Here is a 20,283-nt window from a genome sequence, read left to right as displayed (position 1 = left end):
ACGACCTGATCTGAAGAGCAAATCTGTCGAAAGCAACTGTATCACCACGTCTTATGTCGGGCGAGTCCATCGCGCTGGCGATCCTTGAAAGAGCAATCTGGTGTGGCTGACCGATTCGTCCATTGAGGGCTGCCATGGTGTCAAGAGTAGGGTGTGGGTGAGTTGAGGTATGAGTCCGCCATCAGCTTGGCATCCTCCAACTGCAAGTGGCCCACCAGGATCTGGTACTTGAAGAGCTCTGAACCATCGGCTGGCAAGAGATTATCCGAAGCCATCTTCAATCTGGCACTCTCCAGGGTCGCTATGGCTGAATTTGGGGATGGATGGTCTTGGCCCTCTGTAGTTCTGTTCAGCTGAAGCATAGGAACGCTGAGCGCAGGCTTGTGGCTGTATCTTTGGTTTCTGCTGTGAGAACCAGCCACTGTCAACTGGCCGATTCTCTGGCTGGACATGACCAGTGACTGCTCTAGACGCTTGCGCTGGGCTGGGGTAACCGTATGCAGCCATCCCAGTGATACATTGTGGAGTGAGAGAGCCTGGTTGCTTGCATGAAGGTTTGATGGGCACACCGGTGGTCCTCAGTGGTGACGGATCTGGGAATGAGGTAGCTGACCTCACTGAGGGCGTTTTTCTAGATTCGGCTGCAGATTTTGTGTGCTCTTTCATGGTTTGAAGTTCCTTTATCATGCTCTCTACCAAGTCTGCAACTGGATCATTAGGTGGGATGGGTTTCTCCACCATGTCTGGATCAGGACCTGAGGGCTGTGACTCCAAATCCTCCTCAATGTCCCCCTCCTCTGGTTCCTGAATGAGAGGGGGAGAGAAGGCGCATGCTTGTAGCGCAGGCGTAGGATTCGGTGGAGGGACAGGAACTTAATTAGCTAATCTGGTGGCAGGTAGCGGAGATTGCTGAAGGCTACGGATGGTCTCAACCAGCTTCTGCATCTCGTCCTTGACCTCCCGTAGCGCTGTGAAGTCTGCATGGATAGCTTTTTGGGCCTGGCACAGTTGTTCGTTGTCCCAACAAATAACATCCATTTCTGCATATAACTGCGCTGCAGGCTCTCTATGTGGGGTGAATGGAGTGAACTGTCTGTATGCAGTCTCCAAGGGCTCTCTCTCCAGCTGCAGACTGTGGGCTAGCTGTTGTTCGGGCTCTGACGATTTCTGACTGGGGCCCAAATGGATGATCTGAAAATCAAGCATTAATCGTTAAACAATAGCGTTACCTACTTCAACTTCATTACATGTTATACCCTATGCATGATGAGCCAACTTGCTCCTCAGATGCTGAAAATAGTTACGTTGTCAGAGACGCTTGTAATTTCGAAATTAACATATATATTGAGCTAATGTTAGCTTGTTAGATGTAAGCGAGGAGACTGACAACTAACTTTGTTAGCTACTTACCTCATACAATGTGTACACAGCTACATTTTGACCATTAAATATTCAACTGAAGTTCCAAGTAGCCTGGGTGTTAATGTTACAAATAACCATCTGTGATCGGATACAACCACATAGGCCTAATTGCTTATGTTACAGTTAGACTAGTAGGCCTAGCTACATCTCAGAGCGCCCCCCCCCCCTCCCGTGACTAAAATAAAAACATTTTAATTGAGAAATTCGTAACGCTAATTACATTGTAAACTGTTTTTACAATACAATGTTGTTAGCCCTAGCTAGCTAAGACAAGAGGTTACAGTAGATTACTTTACTCACCAGAGGTCCCCAGTTTCTCTGCGATGTATTTCACAGCGTTGATCTTGCTGTCGCAGTTGGAAGATGCCTGTGAACTAATTTTGTGAGTTGGGATTTTTCATCCCACAACTCAATCAAGCGTTCTTCTCATTCCTGTGTCCAAAACCCAGTCATTTTAAATATAAAATATATTTGACCAAACAAACAGTATCCGTAATAGACAGTTGGCTCTACAGTTTTTGACATAAAAAAAAAGTGTGCACCCTAACGTTGCGCACGCGAGTATGGGCTAGTTGTCAAGGGAATATACTCTCAGAATGTTGCCGTTAGTTGGAAAACAGCGCACAGTGGTCAGACTTTCCACGACTCCACCAGACCCGACTGGACATGTCAAACTCGACTGACGGGGCACACTGATCTGACAGTTGGCGTTGGTCTGCGTTTGTTGGGGCAGTGTGCAAGCGGCATCAGTCTTTAATCTCTCAATTCATTTTCCATTTCCAAGGGCCTTTATCAAGGGGCACAGACCAAATTGCCCCTGGACAACATTGACCTTTCGGAATAGCCCCGCACACCTTAGTTAATGTTGCTAGCCTGTCAAGCTGTGCTTCTTTGTATAGCGAGTACTACTGTAAATTGCTAAGCATGGAGGGGATAAGTAGGATATTACCAGTCAGTGTAAGTGATTCTTTAGTAGTAATACCTCCACAATATCCTCAAGATAGTGGCCAAAAAAAAATTCTCACATCTAACATCGCATTGTTTGTTGATGCTTAAGGTATTAAGCTGAGAATGGGGCCTCCCACACTTTTGTCCACTGCGAGAATCTTTCCTTGGGCTTTTGAACGGGGTGTGCATGTGGATTATGCACACCTTTACCCATTTTCAACAATTGAAAACCTGACTGACCTTCAAGGAGTGACCGGTTGTTAAGGTAGGATAGGTCAAGGCCGTGGGGCACGGGTTTTGCATAAGTGCAATTGGAAAACCTACAACATTTAGTCATTTAGCAGACGCTCTTATCCAATCAGATTAATGAAACGTGTGTACAGAAAAATCCTGTCGGAGGTACAACGAACATCTTATCAACAACGCTTAACACTATAAGTGCCAAGCCAGTTTCCCATATTTATAGCGCAGTTAGGGGTCAAATTGACCCATGAGTCTACAGACAGGGGCGTTATTACTGACATGTAATGACCGCTAGATGGTGATTGTTGCACGGCGCAAAGGCACAGTCTTAAAATGAACATGCCTTCTAAAGAATGTATAATACATTACAACACATATTCTAGAACTGTAATCACCAGCTGCATATCAGGCACGGCACTAACTATGATCCCAGTTATTAATATGTGTGGCATTTTAATCACTGAATGCATCACGGGCACTGTGCACGAGTGAATATAACAACAGGATTTATGAAGGAGGCATGTCTTAAAGAATATATTGTGCTTATTAAAGTTATGCATTGTGCTTATTAAAGTTATGCATTGTGCTTATTAAAGTTATGAACTTAGAAGTGTGCCCAGGCTTAAACTTTGGGTCTCACACTGAGTGTGGGAAGCAGGCTGTTCTTTGTGTCTCTATCTTTTCATTTTCAGAAACAACCTTGAATCTGGGTGGAGATGGCACCCGAGCAGGTGGGACGCGGAGGCAAGAACAACTCCCTGATGCACGAGAGAACAAGCTCAACCCTCTTTTCATCTTTCTGTTTTAATTACACTGTATATTATATGCTGGGGAGGGAAAGATAGCCAGTTGGACTTCGTGAACCAGCCCAAACTCTGTTGCGGGTAGGGAAACGTAGACAACCCCAGAGCTCTGTACTTGTTGATTTCCAACTGCTGCATTAAAGCTGATATTATCGGACCTCTGCGACTCCAGACCACTCTTTCTAGAACACAGATTTGTGTCATAGAATACCATCATTACATATTGGAATAGACACAAAGATTTTGAATCCTTCACTTCGTCAATCTGTCATTTATTTCTGTGTTGTTAGTCGGTGATTATTTCATTAGAGTGCTTGTTGTCAAGCACTTCAAATCATTCAGCAAAATGTCATTTATTGGCTAAAGAATGTTAAACACGTTGCGGGATAGGCTAGACTGCAGTTGGTCTATACTGCCGTGCAAAGGCAGAAGACCATAACTTAAATTTGTCAAAAATGTGTTTTTGTCATTTTTGGAACATTTAAGGTCTGCTTTATTATGTAGCCAAATATCTTGACTTAATGTTGTTTTTCTGAGAAAATAGGGGGTTGTCTTCACCGTAGAGAAGCCAAGGCAGAATGCCGAAACATCAGTTACGGTTCTTTGCCTTTGTTTTGCGGCACTCAAGAACGTTCAAACTGAGTTACGGTTTCACTTCAACTACTACAGGGTTTCTGCAGGTTTCAGTAAGTCAAATTTAAGACCTTTTTAAGACTTTTTAAGACCATAAAGATCAAAATTTAAGACCTACACGACGCATTACCAAAATTCAAATCAAATAAATTCAGAAAATCATTTTATTTAAATTAATTCAGTCATTGAAAAAGTATTAATTTTACACATAGGTTAATCACATTAGTAACCTTCCACACCCAACAACGTGCCAAATCCCCAAAACCTTACCCCCAAAATAAAAATAGGGTAAAACAAACTTGCCCTCAAATAGAGAGAGAAAGTGTTTGAGAGTGTGTGACTCCAGCGCCTTCACACCCAATTGAATATTTTTTTGGCAAAGTTTACAGCGAGCCTCGTACCTGGAGCTGGGTACCGCTTGTAACCAACAGCGGAAGTCGCTGTTATCTAGCCATGTCTCGTTGAAAGTACACTCCCATTTTCCACATGTAGCCGAACTTTAACAAACTGTGAGGAGACGCAGACTTATTTCGCGGGCAGGTATTGCATATATCACAGGATTTGTAGTTTTATCACTGCATACATACCAACACCAAGATCCCACAGAAAGAACTACAACACACCAAACCAACGTTCTGAGGGCAGCGTTCTGCTGGTTTTGTAGCAACGACTCTAGAGCTCCGCTCTGTAGGCTACGACTCTCTTTTTTTTTTTGCTACTTTATAAAAACGCTGCGGCCAGCGTTTCTGGAAATGAATGAGGGTAAAACTCTTAGACCTGACTAGATTAAATTTAAGACCTCGGATGAAAATCTAGCCGTTTTAAGGCCTTATATTTTAAGTTAAGAATTTAAGACTTAAGACCCCGCGGAAACCCTGTACTAGGTAACCTAGCAACAACAACAAAAATCTTAGCGACTAGCAAAGAATCTGGCGACTTTCTGCTCGTTTGACAATCTTTGTTGTCGTTGTTGAGCAGCAGCAAAACAACTAATTTACTGGCCTGCCTTTTCTTGTAACATCATTTTAAAAAATCCACTGCAAACAACATCCTCTGAGAAGTTAAATCCATAACATGATTTCTGAGGATTAGCTGGCGTTCAACACAAAACATCCCAAACATGAGTCGTTCGTGAGTATCCTACCCTGGCAATTCAATCAAAAAGTCTTGTGACAGTCAAACACCTGTATTTTACATAGGCTTATAATATACAGTTTATATATCGTGATAAGCAACTAAGTGAGCGAAGAAACGGAAGTTACTGTATTTTGCCTTGGCATGACCCCTTACTATAGACCAGGGATAGGCAACCCTGGTCCTCAGGTGCCACTGTCCTGCATGTTTTAGATGTTTCCCTGCTCCAGCACATCTGTTTCAAATGAATGGGTTGTTATTATTGGGTAATGACCATTCATTTGAATCAGGTGTACTGGAGCAGGGATAGGTTAGTTTGCTAGCTGTATATAACATTTCACTGGGTCTTGCAGCTGTTTGATTTACTGAAATTATTATGAAATGTTATGTTCTACTAGCCATTTGCCTACTTTAGCAAGTCACTGTATTTCCAAGCCCTGATAATGTAACTGAGACAACACAGTAGAAATAATTCCTCTTTCAGGTAATAAGCCCCCGTTCAACTGCACGGTCTGTAGAGCTCTTGGGAAGAAGCCACTTTTTTGATTTAAAACATATAAGCCGTACAACCACAAGAAAACTGTAAAAAAAAATCGGGGTACAAGCCGTGAAAAATACGGTAGGCGGCTTATCTACTACAACTAGCCTGACAGATAATGTCAGGCTCGAGCCAGGTCAGGTCAGCTGGAAATCTGTTTGAATGGGAGGGTGGCCACAGCCATCTGCCAGAGCAAATAAAATGTGAGCTCGCAGATTGGTCTGGTTGACAGGCTAGCAAGCACAGACACACACACACACCTGTACAGAGTGTCCCTGGATCTGGATTGGAGAGACGTAGGACAGGTAGGGGGGGCTGCTATAGATGGCCGTTTGTCCTGGGGGGGGCTGGAGAACCAGTGAGGGGCTGGGCCGCGGGGGGGTGGGGGCCGTAGAGGGCTTCTGCTGCAACCAGGGGGTAAAACACATGTTGATGAGACAAAGAGATAGTGTTTGATTTGATACAGTATGTTGAAATGTGTAATGTCTCCCCAACATTTTATATGATCATTTACAGAAGTGACCTTATGTGTGGATGTGGAGTGTGTAACGTGTGTCAAGAGCTGGAGTGTGTGGGTGTGGATCTGCAGAAGACTGACCATGGCCATGGGCCCTTTGATGGGATTGAACTCTTTGGCGTTGGGGTTTAGTGTCGACTTTTTCACTTGACTACACCATGGAAGGAAAAAAAGTAAACATATAGTGTGGGTGCCATGCAGTGTCCCTTGTAACCACTGTCATATCTTAGGTTCCACAAGGCCATTAACAAGGAATCCAAATTCAAATTTGAGTATTTGCCACTACCCAAGTATGCATGCTTACTCAGTCACACCCTCGGTTATCTCGCCACCATCCTCGCTGCCAGGGGTCCTGGCTGGCTGGGGTGTCCCTGGTAATTGCCTGTCTGGTCCTGCAGACTGGTTGGCAACAGCGGTGGGGTTGGTAGCCAGCCCCTCTGCAGTTTGGGGATCTTGGGAAGAGGTGGGTTTGGGTTCTGCTGTGGAGGCGGAGTCTGCTGCTGAGGTCGGAGTGGGGCTCGTCTGGGGAGCATCTGGGTTGGTAGAGGGGGCAGAACTAGGCTGCAGCTGGAACAGTTGGAGAGAGAGACTGCATCAGATAATTATCCTGTAGTTTACATGGGAGTAGGATCCCCTTGAAGCGAAATTTAAGAGAACAAGACAAATAGAAGTTGTCTTTAATCCGATAGACCCAGTGAGAAAAGGATAGCGTTGACCTGGCATGCGAAAGCCAGCAAATGTAGAACCTTAACTCTCAACACTGGGGGTTCTCAAAGAGGCTATATGGATTCACACAAAATGTTCATTCAAAATTCATACAAAACTAGAAAGGATACAATTTCTGGGGAAATTGTTAGGTGTGCTTGCGTCAGTTGCAGATGGGTCCGTTTTGTTACAGAAACCTTACAACTGATATTTCTACATATTTCAAATAAGTACTAACACGTTTTTCTTACCAGTACAGCATTACAGTAAGCTATACTGGTTTAAAACTACAGGTATATAATTATAAATATCACCTGCGAACTGTTTAGTTGTAAGCTTAAGTCATAATAAAATCTAAAACAAACACATTTTTTAGGAATGTTTATTTTAACGATTGAAAATGGATGTATCACAGACCGCTGTCATATGTTGGGAAACAGAGGCTAATCTCATGATGCTAACGCCTCAGTGAAATAGCAGACTACTGTTTCCGAAAGTAGATAATATCAGCGTATTTTGTATTGTCCATTACATTTTACCATTGTGTTTATCACAATGTTAAATTAGCAAATAGTTATCACCCCGGCCTTTGTCTGTGGCGTTTCTGCAGCTGTCTTGCCATTTTAGGTAGTTAGCCATCTCCCAGAAGTTAACGAGCTGCTAAATTAATGTGATGTTAGTGACATGACGTTTGTGACTGTGGCTAGCTAGTTAGCCACCATTAGCTTCAGTGAATTAAGCCTAAACCGTGCAACGGAGCATAAAATCCAATACAAGCATTTTTCGGGTGGGGTGGGGGATGGGGGAAGAAATAAAAAATATATGAGAGAGAATATAGGTCGCGCCTTGTCAAGGGCAAGCACACCCAATAATATTATATATATATATAATATATATGAGAGAGAGAGAGAGAGAATATAGGTTGCAGGCACGCCCGGTGAAAGCAACGATAGGACATGGAGACAAGATCAGACTTTCTGTTGTTAGTCTAAGACGTGAGACTGTCCCAAATGTAGCATGCGGCTTAAAAACAGCAATTGTAGATGTCAGATAAACAGCAATATGGGTTTGACCAAATCGGGGGGTAAACATACAAGCTCAGCAACTTACCCTGAACTCCTTGCCAAATTTCCGCAACTCCTCCAATTGTGACCTTTGTTGAACCGAGGGAACTGTAAGGATAGAAAGACTTGTTCACAGTACACCAAATGTTGAATCTTCAAAAACAAAACAAAGAAGAGGAACTATAGGGATGCAAAACACAGACATAATACGATTGTTCCATCAACTGCAGTGCACAGGCTGCATATCGAGAGAAAGAAAAATACCTTTACAACTCTTGCCCTCCTGTGGGCTGGCTAGGCCCTCTGGCCTTTCTTTAGCTGCTGTGCTGAGAATCTCATTCACTGAAAGAGACAAAGGACAACAAAAGAAAAGCATGACAGACAGTAGTGACACTAAACCAACTGACCTCCCATGATAACCGGTTGTAGGGATGGCCATCGAGGTTTCAGAGACTAACCATTTCCCTGGCCAGTTTAAATCAAGACTTCTGGACACACTTGGCCCAACTAGAAAGCAACATTCTTCATACTCAACTAAGGTTGCAAAGTGGTGGAACATTTCCAGTAAACTTACAGAAAGTTTCCATGGGAAGTTAAGCTTGGAATATTTTTTAATATATTTAACATATACAATATATACTTAAAGGAATAAAATAATTTATTGCAAATTTGGGGCAATTTATCCCAATAATATTTATATACAATTTATACAAACATAAATATAAAATTGTGTTTAGGCATAAGCAGACATGCAAACAAATACATAAATAAATAATGTCTATATACACACATATGCATACATATGAATTTTAAACTTTATATTTTATACTTTTTATATTTATATCTACGTTTATCGTATGCACCTTCCTGCCATAGTAAATTCCTTGTTTGTGCAAACTTACTTGGTGAATAAGCCGTTTCTGATATAGTCACACACACATTTTTATGTATTTATTTGTGGGCAGAACTTCAATCGATTATTTCAGATTTTTATTTTGACAAGATGTAGTCCTTCGGCTCAAATGCAAGTATGGCTTCAATAGTCCTGCTGTAGTGTGCAGGATTCTAGAAATGATCTGTGCATGTGATGGAGGAATGCAAACAGTGCATGCAGGGGGTGTGGCTTCAATAGCCCTGCAGTAAGTAGTGTTGTGTGTATACGACTGAGGACTGTGCAGGGTAGAAATTCAACAGAATTTGCATTCAATCTGGTTGTTTTAATCAAGATTATGCTACAAGATGTTGTATTTTTTTGTTCCCTGTTATTGGCTAACCTGCAAATTTCAAGTTTGTTCCCATATCGTCCCGTTAATTCCCATGGAAAGTTTCGTTGAAAATTCCCGGAATTTTGCAACCCTATTCAACAGATGTATGCGTCTTGTGTTTTTATCAGTCTAGAAGGTGTGTTGTCTTCTCACCATCAACAGGGAGGTGGGGGGTGGGGCCAGAGGGCTTGGGAGGTGCCCCAGTAACCAAGGAGGACGGGGAGGTGTCCAGGTAGTCAGGAGCAGTGAGAGGAAGGTCCTGGGGAGGGGAGTCTGGCTTTGGAGAGCGTGACACTTAGTGGAGGAAAGAATGGTGGAGTAGGTGATGTCTACTTTAAGCATGATCTGTAAAATCATCTACATCTGTGTTATGACCACTTAAAGATATAATATCTATCTATATATATATATGATTTTAAATCAATAACACAGAGAATTAGAGGTAAGAAAGGAATGAAGGAACATTTTAAACAATGTTGACATTGTAAGTGAGTGTGTGCACGTGACAGAGAAAATGCAGCTATGCATTTGTGAGAGCTACACACCCACAGGTGAGGACTGGGAGTTTGCAGTGCGGAGAGTTCTGTTGGTCTGAATAGGCCTCTGGGATTTGGGCGATGTTCTTGACAACACTGAGACACAGAAAGCCTTGTCATCCACCTCTAACATATGAAGGTACTCAAATGTGCCTCACTCACAGTCCATCTTGCTAGCACAAAAAAACAAATTTTCATAAGGGAAACGCCCCTTGAAGTCTCCAAGATTCAATTAGATAATAATGCAGAACAAGTATAGGGGTCATAGGGTCAATTTGGAAATCACTCTTCATTTTAGGGATGCACCGAATGTTCGGCAACCAAAATTATTCAGCCGAAAATAGCACCCCAAAAAATACGTTCGGGGTGAAAAGACTGACTGAACAATTATTTTTTGGATGACGCAAACAAATAGCAAACAGCAGAGAGGCGCGCAAGCTTTATAAATGCAACAAACATGTTGACAGCGAGGAAACATTTCAAAATGTCAGAGAAAGATGCTAAAATGTGGTAGCGTGGTAAAGTTAGTTTGAAATTCGATATTCAAAAGATATTTGGACAGCCATTGTTGTCATCTTATCTTGCCGATTTTACTACACGTTCCCCCAGGGTTTAGCGCTGCACGCATCAGCCTTTATTTACAATCCACCTAGCCAATACAAATGTTTATGGACCAAATTTCTGAAGTAGGCTTTTGTCTAGGATAGTATTTCTCAATGGGGGTGGTACCACCCCCCAAGGTGTCCTTTAGAGTACATGGGGGGGAACTGGAAGCATGATTTTGAAAGGTGTGCGTTGAGGTGTTTTTTGACGAGGCTTTCAAAGCTAAAGACAGGGCTTTTTTTCTGAATAGCGCAGATTTTCAGTTCTTTGGACAGTGCTTGGCCTGTTACAATTAGGGTTGGTTACCGAAACCCGGTTACACTATGGAATCGGACCAGATTAGAACGCTAATTTCGGTTCCACTTAATGTGTCGACTGAAATATTTTCCCTCTGTCGCTCTGAAACGGACGTCAAAATATCACACTTTCTCTGTAGTCTATCGTTAGCTAGCTACCGTAAATGTAGGCTACTTTTTAAATGCCATATTTTCCCTCTGGGCTCACCAAAACAGACGTAAAAGCATATGAACCATTCACTGCACGTGATCGCTAGTAAACATATTACACTTGCTCTGCTAAGCTATCATTAGCTAGCTAGCTTTTAGTGCCTTTAACCCTTGTGTTATCTTCGGGTTTATTCTGACCCATCAGTCATTGTGACCCACCGTCGTATTGCGACAAATTTACCGCATACAAAAACAAAGTGAAGCATTTTCTTTTAACCGTTGGGCTGTCTCAGACAAAAAAAATAAAAAAAATTATAATCTTTTAACCTTTGCAATGTGGGGGACATTGCAAAGGTTAAAAGAAAATTATTTTTATTTGTTTTTGTATTGGGTAAAATTGGGTAAACACAACGATGGCTCGTTATGAACCTTTGGGTCATGTGACCCGAAGGCAGCACAAGGGTTAAAATGCCTAAAGCGAAGCGGTCGAAAGTGCGGCTGTATTTCACAGTCAAGGATTCCCACATCGCAAAATGCAACAAATGTTTCAAAATCATTACGTGCAAAGGGGGAAGCACGTCGAATGTATTGAAACATGCGGCAACACACGGGATACTTCTTAAAGCAGAGGGATGCACCGTGTCCAACAGCTTTCGGACATCAGTCCCTGGTCCCGGGACAGCCTCCCCAATTTGTCTGCCCTTTCAAACTCATACCTGTGTGTACAGGCTTCTTCGACACCATCTGAGAGAGTTTTCTCCTGTGCAGGACATGCCATAAGTCAGGAGGGGTGTCGTATCTTGCCAGATAAGGCAAATATGATTTAAAAAAAAATAAGTTTGAAGCTTGTTTAGTTACCATACCAACTCAACATTTATTTTGTTGTTACTTGTTAACAGTGTAACTGTTATTTATTGTAGTTGTATGTTAGGTGACTTTATAGTTTAGTTATTATATATTTAAGTAGGCTACTTTAAAACATTAATATATTGTTACATTTAAATATCTTTCAATAAAGAAAAACTAGAAAAGAGCCTTTCTTTGATGTCATTTTTCATTTTTTCAAGAATCTGAATAGTTTAGGAATTGGAATCATTTTAAAAGTTTCGGTTCGGCATCGGAATCGTAAAAATCCAAACGATACCCAACCGTAGTTACAATAGCTTAGAATTGAATATGGACGCTAGGGCATGTCCTTACCAATGTCACGAAAACACAAATTGTCCCTACACCTTGTATTTCTCACGCTGAGAAGGGATAACTTGTCCCGCTACATACAATAAATGGACGAGGTGCAGGAATACGGAGGAAAGTAGCTTACGAGTTGATAGTAGTCTATGAATTTACTGCTACTTACCAGCCAATCACCACCAGCACCCCCCCCCCCCTCCCGACAGTTACGCACTGGGATTTACTCCTGAGAAGCACACCTACAAAAGTTATTTTATTCATGATTTCTTTACGATTATCATTATGTATAACAAGTTTATTCTTCACCATAGTCTCTAACATAGAGCACAGGGGGAACAGGGGTTCAATCACCCGGGGAACCATTTTATTTATGCTTACATTTCTAAACATTCAAAAAAGTTCCAATTGACGATAAGACAAAACTCCATTTCAATTAAATCATTAGTATCGTTTCAGTATCCAGTACCGTGATAATACACTTGGTATCAGTATTGAAGTCGAAATGTTGGTATCGTGACAACACTAGACAAAGCATGGTCACACATTTATTTGTATTCATCAAACATGCAATGCAATCTTCTTTTCCAGGCTGAAATTAACTTCTCCGTAACCCACAGGGAAGAACCTGACAGACAACCATGGGCGCAGGCAGGGCTCGAAATTAACTTTTTGGCTTACCAGACAAAATGGCTGGTAGATGAAAAAAGTTACCAGCCAATAATATTTTTTACCTGCCAAAATTAAACCTGGCATTTCAGACATACTCTGAGATTGTTTGACAAACAACCTTTACCTATGATTTTAATATAATTGTAAACCACTATTAGAATGGATTAAACAAAATCAAACAATTTTACTTTTTGAAATAATTTATTAATTCAGGGGGTTCCAGGGGCCTACTACTCGTGTCGATTAAGTCATCATATATCTCTGGCCACTGGATTTCAGGGCTTGACATTAACTTTTTGAACACGTACATTTACGTTTCATTTGTCCATGCACAAAAGTCACTTGACCCCGACACCTTTAAATAGCCTGACCAAGTGATCGGGCAAAACTAGCCTGGCTAACTGAGGTCGCTTTCTCAGGCAAATGACGAATGAAACAGGCTCGGTTAAAGAAATCCGAGATGCTGGCTATCTTCAGCAGGCTTGTATCTACAAAAGGCAGCCTCCCTGACGTTTATAGTGTAGAATGGAGTGAAATACAACATTGTGCACACTGCCAGTGAGCAACCCGAGTCTGACTGAGGCTAACGACGTCAAAACAGTGTGACGGGGACGCAGTCTCACTCAGATTGCCAGTTTTACACAAATCACAAAAATAATTGGACCAGCTGGCTAAAAGCAGAATTCCCATATCTCTTGAAAGCTGCCCTGTTCGACTTTTTAGGTGTAGAATTGACTGTAAAACTGTAAAATTATGAACTTTGTGACATGACGTGAAGACATGGCTGCCGCCTAATGTGATCTACCGGGCGACATTCTCACTCAAATTTCAAGACTTTCGTGACCCAAAACAAAATTCTGATGTGACAGATCAATGATCAATTCTTTCTCTCTTAAATGCTGTCATCCTCAACCTTTTCCTGATCCGTGTCATTCTCTAGCTGTTATAAAGGCTATCTTCACGGTTTTCTGCCACCTAGATGCACGCACAACTGTTCGTGTTGGCATTGCAAGCTTTCTTTTAACCATGACGGGCACAGAAATCGGGAGCTGTACTCCGCAATTTCACTCGCCAAATGGCGGAGCATCGGACACAATTTAGTCGCCAGCCCAAAAATCGACATGCCATTGGCGCTTGCCAATTTCGAGCCCTGGGCGCAGGGCTCACACCAACTTTCAAAGCAATTTCAAAAGACAGTTGAGATCCTTAGGCTTTTTAATATAGGATAGCCTACATATCCTTCAGCTTTCCCCCCAGTAACCAGATACTTCTTCCTAGGTAGGCTGCTCCTGTTTTCTGTTGTAAGAATGCTTTTTGTTTGGCCGACACCAAATTATTGCTTTCAGATTGGCTGCTGTTTCTAATCATTTACATTACATTTAGTCATTTAGCAGACGTTCTTATCCAGAGCGACTTACAGGAAGTACAGGGACATTCCCCCCCCCCAAGGCAAGTAGGGTGAAGTGCCTTGCCCAAGGACAGAACGTCATTTCGCACGGCCGGGAATCGAACAGGCAACCTTCTGATTAATAGCCCGATTCCCTAACCGCTCAGCCATCTGACCTCAATAACGAGTCAGAATGTAAAATTATAATTGTAATTTGTTTAACACTCAAAATAATTTATATTCACGTGGCTTTTTTGGCTTCCTGGGAAACCGATGATAAACATATTCCATCATTCAATCATGTTTAAAAAAAAAAAATACAATAGGGGGGCAAGCAAGGGACGTGAATAATGGATAGGGGTTGCAGGCCCTGAAAAGGTTGAGAACCACTGGTCTAGGATGATCATTTGTTGTGTGTTTTCACTCTTTTATAAACTTTTTGTGCGTAGAGTATGTTACATTCTTTCAGCATTCAGTTATAGGCCTAATATAGGCTATTCAAAGAGGGTGCTCAAAGATGGCTAAAATGTTATTTACGCAATTCTTAAGCCGGCGGCACACTGTACGATTTTGGCCGAGATTTGGTCATCTGAGACAAATTGAGAATCCTAACAGATTCTTAAAATCCTACATGATTCCCATAATCTTAGCCAAAACATTTGTAGTCGTTGATCACTAATTTTCCCTGACCCACAATTAATGGCCGTTGGGATAACATTTTGCCTCTAAGCGATTACATTCTGGCAGTGTCAGAAGATTTTCTTCTACTACGACGATTGTCAATCAAAAACCAATAGGTATGCAGAACCTGATGACGCACTTAGTACTACAAGAAGTTTTCAGTTTTCATTATAAAAACAAGCCATTAATAAAATTAACGCTAGTTTGTTTTAGTTTACTGCTAGCTACCATTGTAAATGGATTGATGGATTGATGACGTAAAACTGTACCAGTCTTTTTCCGTGTGTCCGTTTTTTGCATCTTGACTGTCATACAATCTGACATGACTGACAACTGAGATCCTACAGTGTGACATGGCTTACAACGGGGATCATGTTTGTAGAGTCTGACAAGCAACAGTCGCAAAGGACTATTAAAAAACGATTTGATTACAGGAATTGTATACAATAAAAATTGTCTTCTGTATTTCTGTGGCAGCACAATGTTGAGAACTTTTTTTTGTCTTGTCATTTAAGTATTTCTTAATTAAGTATTTTAGCTATACCATTATTTATTTATATAATTTTTTTGTGCCCAAGACTTTTGCACAATACTGTAGGTCTTCCTCTAAGTTGGATCTTCCGTGATCATGGACACACATGCCCCCATAAACAACCCTTACCTCCATTGAGTGATGAGCGTGATACATCAGAGAGAGCCTGTGGGTGAGACAGGGAGTGAGGCAGCGACTGATTACTGGAAATGGGTAGGCCACTTGCAGTTGGGCTGCTCTGGGAATGGTGGGGAGAGTAGGCTCCTCTGACAGACAACGAGCTGCTTTTATCAGAGGACGACCTGGGGGAGGAGCTGGGAGGTACCGGCCGGGAGGAGTTTGGAATTCCTGTTCGGTTTGGTAAGGGACCAGAGGCTCCACCCCGCAAGCTGCCAGGAAACACACCCATTTCTCTGGCTCTCTGAAGCAACGGAATGTATTTGCCATCCCTGTGAGGAAGTGAGTGAGACAGTGAGAATGAAATTCCGTATATGAAGCTGCACACAACTGAATCTATTTCTCTCTCTCTCTAATCCCAATCAAATGTGAATATCTTGCACAGGTTTTCCCATACATTTATTTGCGTCTATGTTCAGTATAGGTGTGCCTGTGCCTGGGTGTGTGTGTGTATGTGTGTATACATCCATGTGTGTGTGTGTGTGTGTGTGCATCCATCCACCTGCTGGCGGAGCTGCCATAGCCAGGGCTGCCCCTCTCCCTCTCCTCCCTCTCTCGGACCACGGCGCTGTACTTCTCCTCCTCGCTCTTCCCCTCGTCGTTCTCCAGTGAGACCCGCCGGCGGTACTGGGAACAGCCCTCGATCTCGTTGGCCAGCCTTGCTGCCCTGGCCTCCCGCTGACGAAAGCATTCAGAGGTCCCCTTCTCCAGGGGCACCCTGGGAAGGGAGCGAGGGAAAGAAATCAAGGAGGAAGGAGAGAATAAGTATTATTATTATTATACCATTTTGCTTAGTGTTGTCTCTTTAGACCAGGGTTCTCCAATCCTGGTCCTCGAGGACCGCTGTCCTGCATATTTTAGATGTTTCCCTGCTCCAGCACACCTGTTTCAAATGAATGGGTTGTTATCAAGCTCTGTGGAAGCCGGTTAATGACCATTCATTTGAATCAGGTGTGCTGGAGCAGGGAAACATCTAAAACATGCAGGACAGCGGCCCTCTAGGACCAGGATTGGAGAACCCTGCTTTAGACTGATAAAAGATAGAAACACAAATAGATAGTCTTATTCTAAAATTGCGACAAATTAAGCAGGTCCATAGATTACATTGAAACAGTTCCTAATGGCAGCTTTTGCCTGCTGGTTCTATCAGAAGTTCCTTTTTGTTGCCGGTTGAAATTGGCTAGTTAGATATTCAACTCTGCGAGAATCTGCATTGGATAGACCACTCACGTGTACATGGAGAGGCTGGAGTCATAGGTGGATTTCACGCCGTACGTCTCCTCATTAAATTTGAACATCTCGCTGGCATCCCAGCCATTAGACTGATGGAGAAACAGAAACCCAGACCATCAATGATGTGAGAAAACGTCCACAGGCATTTTGCTTTCTTGTGCAATTTCAACATTGAGGGGCTTCACCCCTAGCTCAGTAAATTGCTCCACAAGTACACCACCAGCTCTTTTGTGATGTAAATTGTGTACTGATATTGAGTATTAATGGGCCTGTGTAAGTGTGGGCCTGTGTGTGAAAGTGTGAGACGTGTCCTACTGCATCATTCTCCAGGTCGTAGCCCTCTCCGTTGCTGTCTCCTCCATCCCATCTCTGCAGAACCTTCTCCCTGTGCTCCCCATTAAGCCGTGTCGAGCTGATGGCAGTGTCTGTGAACGTATCTACACACACACATTTTGTATTTCACCATTTTTAGCAGTCCATATTTACACATTTGAGGGGACCATTGTTGTCCAAATGTAAACTTTCTGTGCACTATAAATAGATACTGTTAAATAAATACCACAGTTTGGGTATTTTTCCCCAGTGCTGATGAAGAGAAATTAAATGGAATTTCTACTCAGAATGTCAGATAAATACAATAATTCCACAGGGAGCGATTGAGTATTACAAATTGTTCCAATTCAACCAATTTCACACCAGCACTGTCAAGACTCATTCTCAGTTTGAATTGCCTGTTCAAATTCTCCTTTTTTTCCACAAAGGCTGGTGTTTATTTCTAACTAAGAACCCTATTTACATTTACATTTACATTTAGTCATTTAGCAGACGCTCTTATCCAGAGCGACTTACAGTAAGTACAGGGACATTCCCCCGAGGCAAGTAGGGTGAAGTGCCTTGCCCAAGGACACAACGTCAGTTGGCATGACCGGGAATCGAACTGGCAACCTTCGGATTACTAGCCCGATTCCCTCACCGCTCAGCCATCAGTCACATCTTCCAATAACCAAAGTTTCTACCAACAATTCTCCTGAACGGTCTTTTGTACTCTTGTTCATTGATGTGCAGAAGTGGTTAAGCCCCTCTCACCAATCAAGACAAATTGTGCAAAAGGTGTGGGGAAGGTAGACAAGACTTGCATATAATTTATTTTGACTGTGTATGTATATTTATGTTTCGCATAGGCAAGCCACATACTCGGTGTGCAGCCCTCCTAACGTAACAGGGAATGACTTAAGGTGTTGGGAATTAAAACTGACAATTTTTTTTACAGGAGGTCCTGTCCTCACAAAGTTTGATCGACAGTCTTGGAATGTCCCTCCCTCTTGATGCTGAAGAGGCTACTAAGGCCGAATCCCAATACTCTGTCTTACCCCTACCCCTCACCAAGTTGCTGCTTGCAAGATTGTAGGTATAAATTTGCCTTCAAAAGGTAAGCAAGCATGACTAGAAACTAGATTTTATTCTTGGTCTAAGAGTAGTGCCTTGACCCTGTCAACTAAATGGAAAATAATATTTAGGATGCTGCCCATTTTTATCTTATGTGAAGGCCTTCAGTCAGCTAAGTCACCTTGGTTGTATTGATCACTGTGAAGCCCCAGGATTTTGTGAATCAGAACCTTATATTTTAGTAACATCGGCCTTGGACTAATTGACAGCCCACATACACACAGGCACTCATGTCAAGTGCTCCTTTGACCATGTGTGCATTCACACAAACCTCTGATGGCAAAATTGAGATCCACGTCTCGACACGTCATGGTAACAAGGTCGGTAGGACTGAAGATCATGGTGTCTGTGATCTCCTCAATCCTGGGTGTAGAAGTTGAGCTTCCACCTCCTCCCTCTCCACCTCCTCCATCCCCCTCTCTCTCCTCACTTCGCTTGTGGACTGCATCCACGGCCAGCTCACACTGATAAAAAAAAATATATATATATATATATCAACTACAGAGGAATGGTTGATAATGCTTGAAATAAAAAAATATAAAAAAAACAGAAATGTCTTAAATCTGGCAAGCAAGCTTGGCCAGTAAGGTCAAGCTCAAACATTTTACACATTTGAAGTATTCAGACTGAGGTATATTGATTGACATCTCATGAAAATATAATGGCTGATAAAAATATATATATATCTTTGAACCTCTTAATAGTTGAAGATCATTTGTAATTTACCCGCGAGCTTAGAGTTTTGAAGATTCCTTCATATGCAGAGCCATTCTTGACTTTCACGTCACAGGTTGAACCCTACGGAATATTATATTAGAATTGTTAGAAGATAAGGAGGATAGTAGTCCTGATGATGGCAATCTGGAAAATGCAATTATGTGTCTCAATAACATGTAAAGCACACTTAATGATTAGGCAAACTCCAATAATAAAGTTACATCATCACTGCTGAGGAGAGGTATACAACTTACCACTACTGCTGTGAGAAAATGAAGCATTCGGGCATTGTTGTAAACACCTTCGCACAGCTGGGGACAAAAAGGTACATATCTTCATGTGTTCCTATTACTTAGTGTTTTAACCCCACAATATTAATTCAAACTTGATATGACCTTAAACAAGGTAAAAGGTACTGTAAACATGATCGAAATTAATATATTCACACTTGACTTGTCTAGCTGGAGTCTTCGCCAACCTTTTACGCCAGAAAATATCTAGCTAGCGACATACTAATAAACCAAATAACCATATTTTCACTTACAGAAGACTGGGTTTGAGATGGCGGCTTCATTGTGTTTCTTGTCCTATAATACAATACATACGTTTATATATAGCTACACATTTCTATCGCTGGAAATAAACTTCAATCGACTGACGCCAGCTAGCATAGGTTTGCCTAAGACGTAGCTAACTAGCAAGCTTGTTTAACCCAACTGTCACCGTGAGGTTAGTCACATTGCTTAAAGCGTGTGTGGTTTAAATAATATTTAACGGTTTATCTACCAAACTAGCGATATTAATAGGACGCTATATTAAACGCTAACGCAATGACACAAAGGGCTGACTTAGCTAGCTAGCAATTCGTTAGCTAGCTAGTAACGCTAGGCTAGCTAGAACCGCCACCAGGTCGCAGGACGACCGTGTTAATTTTGTTTGTCAAAAGATAAAATGGGTAGACTATGTACAAATAAATACAAAACCTTATGATGACTACAGCCCATACTTTTTAGTCATGTGCATGCCTGTTATTCCGCAATCTTGATGATTCAGTGAAAATTCATGCGTTTTGACAGGCCGAAAACACAATTCTACACCAAAGCAAATACCTTGAATAATAACAACAAAAACACTGATTATCCCATCCCTGATTTGCTGGAAAAGGTGAATGGCTGTATTTGCTCTCAGTCAAATAATTTCTCTTTTCTATTGGCTTGTCTATCTGTCAATCATGCAGTGTTACTTGGCAACTCGGTACCTGCTAGTTTATTGGGCAAAATGCTCACCACGTTGTCTTTTCGTGGTATTCAATTGGTCTACTGGGTTCACGGGGTGTTTCTCAATAAAAAGACAGCAATGGCAGTCGACATTAGGTGCGTTCGACATGAACTGA

The 20,283-nt window shown here is 42.0% G+C and overlaps 1 protein-coding gene across 9 annotated transcripts in view; it reads right to left on the bottom strand.

Moving 5' to 3' along the window:
• atxn2l (ataxin 2-like) overlaps positions 1-19,991 on the bottom strand; it is a 34,307-nt gene extending 14,316 nt beyond the window's left edge. For 3 of the 9 annotated variants that reach the window (XM_067233774.1, XM_067233777.1, XM_067233779.1), the window contains exons 1-16: positions 19,897-19,991; positions 19,435-19,477; positions 19,145-19,201; positions 18,900-18,971; positions 18,445-18,637; positions 17,043-17,164; positions 16,725-16,816; positions 15,997-16,212; positions 15,447-15,766; positions 9,818-9,904; positions 9,426-9,566; positions 8,272-8,349; positions 8,054-8,115; positions 6,543-6,805; positions 6,320-6,389; positions 5,982-6,125 (exon numbers count right to left, since the gene is read on the bottom strand). In XM_067233774.1, coding sequence (XP_067089875.1) covers positions 5,982-6,125; positions 6,320-6,389; positions 6,543-6,805; positions 8,054-8,115; positions 8,272-8,349; positions 9,426-9,566; positions 9,818-9,904; positions 15,447-15,766; positions 15,997-16,212; positions 16,725-16,816; positions 17,043-17,164; positions 18,445-18,637; positions 18,900-18,971; positions 19,145-19,201; positions 19,435-19,477; positions 19,897-19,913 — 1,977 coding nt within the window. In that variant the 5' untranslated portion in view covers positions 19,914-19,991. The remainder of the gene's footprint in view (positions 1-5,981; positions 6,126-6,319; positions 6,390-6,542; positions 6,806-8,053; positions 8,116-8,271; positions 8,350-9,425; positions 9,567-9,817; positions 9,905-15,446; positions 15,767-15,996; positions 16,213-16,724; positions 16,817-17,042; positions 17,165-18,444; positions 18,638-18,899; positions 18,972-19,144; positions 19,202-19,434; positions 19,478-19,896) is intronic. The other 6 variants (XM_067233775.1, XM_067233780.1, XM_067233781.1 and 3 more) reach the window with 4 other exon arrangements.
• Between the last annotated feature and the right edge of the window lie 292 nt (positions 19,992-20,283).

Source organism: Osmerus mordax, chromosome 3 (genome assembly GCF_038355195.1).
Source record: "Osmerus mordax isolate fOsmMor3 chromosome 3, fOsmMor3.pri, whole genome shotgun sequence".
Lineage (NCBI taxonomy): Eukaryota > Metazoa > Chordata > Actinopteri > Osmeriformes > Osmeridae > Osmerus > Osmerus mordax.
Note: the sequence above shows the minus strand (reverse complement) of the source record. Positions and strands in the feature narration are given on the sequence as shown.